The sequence below is a fragment of the Notothenia rossii genome, assembly GCF_949606895.1.
Source record: "Notothenia rossii genome assembly, contig: scaffold_238, whole genome shotgun sequence".
Classification (NCBI taxonomy): Eukaryota; Metazoa; Chordata; class Actinopteri; order Perciformes; family Nototheniidae; genus Notothenia; species Notothenia rossii.
The window spans coordinates 64,250-69,750 of record NW_027639522.1 but is presented as its reverse complement, the minus strand read 5'-3'; the positions used below and the strand labels follow the sequence as shown (position 1 = coordinate 69,750).

The 5,501-nt window shown below is 44.6% G+C and overlaps 1 protein-coding gene across 1 annotated transcript; it reads left to right on the top strand.

Annotated features, from left to right (window-relative positions):
• Nucleotides 1–734: 734 nt before the first annotated feature.
• On the top strand, nucleotides 735–4,493 carry LOC307027722 (uncharacterized protein). The gene is made up of 4 exons (XM_079696017.1): nucleotides 735–1,745; nucleotides 2,449–2,535; nucleotides 2,785–2,848; nucleotides 3,374–4,493. Exons 1-4 carry the CDS (start codon nucleotides 1,709–1,711, stop codon nucleotides 3,726–3,728), a joined length of 543 nt encoding a protein of 180 aa, XP_079552143.1. The 5' UTR covers nucleotides 735–1,708; the 3' UTR covers nucleotides 3,729–4,493.
• The last annotated feature ends 1,008 nt before the right edge of the window (nucleotides 4,494–5,501 follow it).

The window sequence follows — 5,501 nt, the reverse complement described above, 5'->3', positions numbered from 1 at the left end:
AAAGAGATGAGCTTTCAGTCTGAAGAAGATGTGTAAGCTATCTGCTGTCCTGATTTCAATGGGGAGCTCATTCCACCATTTTGGATCCAGGATAGCAAACCCACGTGTTTCTGCTGATGGGAACTTGGGTCCCTCTCGCAGTGCGGGTGCAGAGAGCTGTTTGGCTGATGCAGAGCGGGGTGCACGTGCTGGGGTGTACGGTTTAACCATGTCCTGGATGTAGGAAGGGCCAGATCCATTCACAGCATGGTACGCAAGTACCAGAGTCTTGAAGTGGATTCTAGCAGTTACTGGAAGCCAGTGAAGGGAGCGGAGGAGCGGCGTGGTGTGGGAACATTTAGGAAGGTTGAAGAGCAGACGAGCCGCTGCATTCTGGATGAGCTGCAGAGGTCGGATGGCACATGCAGGTAGACCAGCCAGGAGGGAGTTGCAGTAGTCTAGGCGTGAGATGACGAGAGCCTGGACCAGAACCTGAGTCTCTTTCTGGGTCAGCTGGGGACGTGTCCTCCTGATGTTGTAAAGAGTGTATCTGCAGCAGCGGGTTGTAGCAGAGATGTTTGCAGTGAAGGACAGTTTGTTATCTAGGGTCACACCCAGATTCCTTGCAGTCTGAGTCGGGGAAACAACAGAGGGGCCGATGTTGATTGTTAGGTCAAGAGTGGGACAATCTTTTCCCGGAAGGAAAAGCAGTTCAGTCTTATCAAGGTTGAGCTTGAGGTGATGAGCAGACATCCACAGAGAGATGTCTGCTAGGCAAGCAGAGATGCGTGCGACGACCTGGGTCTCTGAGCGGGGAGAGGACAGAATTAATTGGGTGTCGTCAGCGTAGCAGTGGTATGAAAAACCATGCGGGCTAATGACTGATCCGAGTGAGTTTGTGTACAAGGAGAAGAGGAGGAGACCAAGAACAGAGCCCTGAGGGACCCCTGTAGTTAATTGACAAGGGTCGGACTCGGACCCTCTCCAAGTTACCCTGTAGGTCTTTGAGGTATGAGGTGAGGAGGGAAAGTGCAGAGCCTGAAACTCCAAGTTCTTGGAGAGTGTGAAGGAGGATCTGATGGTTCACACTTTAATACACACATATTACACATTTAATATAAATATATACCACACTAAAACACATTCAAACCCTTTAATACACATTTAATACACTTTTAACACACTTTAAAACACATTGCATATACACTTATATGTATTACTTATACAGCTGTTTTGTTTACAGCTGTCGTGTGTGGCTGTCAGATAGGGATGAAGCTACTTAATGCTACTTGGTGTTGTTGTTGCATTAGCTTCAATTTAGCCATCACATAGCATTGTGGGCGTGAACGGATTAGCTCCGCCCCCAGGCAGGTGCTGAGGGGGAAGCTAATTGACATATATATTACCTGTATTGTTTTTGTTCACAGCTGTTGTGTGCGCTGTCAGATAGGGATGATGCTACTTGGTGTTGTTGTTGCATTAGCTTCTCATTAGCCAATCATAGTGGCTCTAACGGTTAAGCCCCGCCCCCAGACAGGCTCTGGCGGAGGTCACGGCGGCTCTCAGGGAGAAGCTGCTCCGCTGGCAGAGCATCGAGGCGCTGAGCGGCTTCTCTCTGGTGTCCAATCCGGGGCTGGCGGCCCTGGCTGCGGCCCTGAACCTTGAGGCCTCCTTCCTGGGGCTGAGACCCCCCCCCCAGCACCTCCTCCTGTCAGACGACCTGGACGACATGGACGAGGACATCCTGTCCCCGGGGACCCTCAAGTGTGAGTCATCACATTTAGTACTAGAACTAAGTACACTTTAGAGGTACTGGTACTCTACTTGAGTATTTTCATTTTATGCTACTTTGTACTTTTACTCCACTACTAACTTACTCACTGTAACTCAGTAAGTTAGTAAAAGTTTTACTTTTGGTACTTTAACTATATTTTGATGATAATACTTTTTTAATTTTACTTGAGTAACATTTTGAATGCAGGACTTTTACTGTAACAGAGTATCCCTAGATTCTGGTACTTCTACTTTTACTCAAGTACAAGACCTGAGTACTTCTACTTTTACTCAAGTACAAGACCTGAGTACTTCTACTTTTACTCAAGTACAAGACCTGAGTACTTCTACTTTTACTCAAGTACAAGACCTGAGTACTTCTACTTTTAGTACAAGATGTACTAGATCTCAGTACTTCTACTTTAACTCAAGTTGAGATCTGGCGTACTTCTACTTTTACTCAAGTACTGTAATTAAGTACACTTATGAGATACTTGTACTTTATATGAGTATTTCCATGTTGTGCTACTGTGTACTTCTACTCCACTACATTTATTTAATACCTTTAGTTACTTTATAGATTGTTACTATTCACCTGCAGTGTGTATTTATTTATATAAATCCCCACCCCCTTCCTCTGATTGGTTCCTGTTTTCCCCTCTTCTCTCTGTCTCTCTCCTGATTGGCTCCCTCCAGACGCAGCGTGGCAGATGGACCGCAGAGTGAGCGACCTCTGGCCAATGAGTGGCATCGCAGACACACAATCACCATGGAAACACTCTGGTTAGCCCCGCCCTCTTTCACCCTCCCCCTCTTAGTAGTTATTTATTAGAAAAATATCTATTCTTATATTGCTCGACTCTTGCATATAATATACAAATTTAAGTAAGTTTAGTTTCGGGGAAAAAATAAAACTTTTTATTTAACTAAGTTTCATCGTTTTTACGAAGCACTTTCAAATCGAGTCAGAACTTCCTGTTTTTCAGGTTTTCAAAATAAAACTAATTCTAACTCCCTCTCTTCCTCCTGCAGCTCAGAGTCTGATGCCCCTGCGACAGAGGGCAGGAGACCCCGTGTCGACATTCAGCTCTCAGAGGTCAGTTAAAGGGCGAGGCTTAACTCTAGATGTGGGGCGGGGCCTGTTCGCATTGTCCCGCCTCCTTGGATTTCATTGGTTCAACAAGACAGAAAAGCAGACAGACAGCTGAGTTACTTAAAGTTAAACGATCTGAACTTCTGAGTTCGTAAAGATTAACAATTACATTTTTACAAGTAATCAGGACATTAGCTACGTTAGCTTAGTCAGCTACATTAAGATAAGATAAGAAGTACTTTATTGATCCCAATTTGTGACATTTTTGTTAGCAACATTATCTACGTTTGCTATGTTAGCAACATTAGCTACCTGTGGGTATTGTCCACAGTAATAACTGTTACATGTCTAATATGTGTAATGTGTAATTGTAAAGCGCTTTGAGTGCCTTGAAAAGCGCACTAATAAAAAATGTAAGGAATTATTATTATTACTATTGCATTAACTTGATTAGCAACATTAGCAACATTAGCTGCATACGCTACATCAGCTCCTGCTGTCACTCACCCCTCCCTCTTTTTCTCTCAGGGACTTCATGAGCCGCTCCGACTCTGACTCCTCCCTCCCCGTCTCCCACAGCGAATCACGAGGCTCATACGGCTCCAAGCCCCTCCCCCTTTCCTCCAGGCTCCAGGCTCAGGGCTCCGGGGGGGGAGGTGGAGGTGTTTCAAGCCTGGAGAAGAGCTCGAGCCTGGGGGAGCTGAGAGGACACCTGCCCCCCCACTCCACCCTCAGCTTCTCCTGCTCCACCCGGTCCCTCTGCGTGACCTCCGACCCCCCCGCCGCCGTGGTGCCGGACGGGGGGCAGGAAGGGGAGGCGTCCGTCAGCCGGAGGAGGAACGCCTTCAATAAGATCTTTAAGAAGAAGACGGCACGCCACTGATGATATCACAACTTGAGTTAACAGCTGTTTGACCTGATGGACCACGTTGGGTCGGGCCATTGGACAAATGTGTTGACTGTAATCAATTAAAACGACCAAAAGAAGCAACGTATTCATCAGATGTCGATTTTTATCACAACAAGAGAACCAAAGAGTTTTTCTGCCCGTTAAGCGAAGAAAAAGTTTAGATACGACTCAACAACGGAAAACCAACGAAGAAGAACTAAGGCATTGAAAGTAGAAATTGGAACCAGAAACGTTAACATATCGCCAAAAATAACGATAAACAGCTAAAGTTCGAGAGAACTGCATGAACCTTTTACTACAACGTCTACCAAAGTTGACTAAAAGTTGTATTTCCCACCTTTGTGTGTTTTTTTGATGTCATTTATTTTTCATTTGTGTCGTACAAACATGTTGAAAAGTGAGAATATATCCTGGTTTTTATATATTAGAAATAACTGAAGGAGAGGAGATGAATAGGTCACTGTTTGATGTTCACCAATATACGAGTTTACTGTGCACACACACACACACACACACACACACACACACACACACACACACACACACACGCTCTAATAATGTGAAGCAGTTGATTCACTCTGAACGAAGATAGCTGTCACAAAGTGTTTATTTAAAGCTGTCACTGGGTGGACTACATTACCCACAATTCCCGTTACCTGATGCCAGTGAACTACAAACATGCACCAGAAAAACGTTTTGTTGTGTTTTTATTTATAATAAAGAAACTATTAAAGACTGCTCTGCTCTGACGCTCCGTTCTTCTTCTGTGGTGGATTTACGTCGGTATGAACAGTTTTTAACGAACAGATTTGACTGTTTGTGCAGAAAAAGCTGGTTTAAACGTGAAAGTAAATAGTAATATTAGTTGTATGATTAAAGTATACAGTGAGCTGCTGCTGCCTTGGAGTTATAAATTTGACAGACATTTTACATTAAACAAGGAACTGTTTTTATTACACTTGTTTTGGGTTTGTTACCAACAGACTGGACATATTAATCTAAATATGTTTATCTGAAGCTGATTTAACTAAAAAGGTGTTGGAATTTAATCAAAAATAATGATCTGAGTGTTTCTATTGACTGCAGGTGGTGCGTTCACTGACCTCTCTGCTGCTCAGGAGATCTGAGAGACATAGTGTTTACCCAGCAGGGGGCAGCACCGGACTACAGCTCACTGAGAGGACGTCACTTATATTTGACTCATAAAGGCTGCTTCTCAAACGTGGCGTTTTCTCCCGGAGGCCAAGGGAAGCCAGGCTTCCCCTGTTTTTTCGGATTGTAGTTATCATTTTAATAAATAAATAAAACCACTTTGTTTAGTTTCGGAAATTTTTGTTCTGTGTTGCTGCCGGCCCGTCTCTCCCCCATTCTCATTGAGTATTTTACAAAGAGTGAAACAGCGCCCCTCTGGATGTTATGGTGAAACAGTAGATTGCACTCTGTTGCGAGAGGAGGCCAGCCGAAATTGGCTTCCCTTGGTGAAATAAAATGGAGGGATTGACCAATCAGACAAGGCTCACGTCATGCCCCTGCCAACCTGTGATTGGTCAGGGCCATGCCAAGGGAAGCCAGGGGCGGCTGGCTTCCCTTGCCTCACAATCCAATCAAAACGCATCAATTTAGTGGTGCAGTGACGCGTCCTGAAACCCGGAAGTAAGCTGCGCTTGGTTTCCCTCGACAAAATAGCAATGGGATTTCTCCATAGGATTTTGGAAAATAGCTCAAAAAAAGGTCAGTGGAAAACGA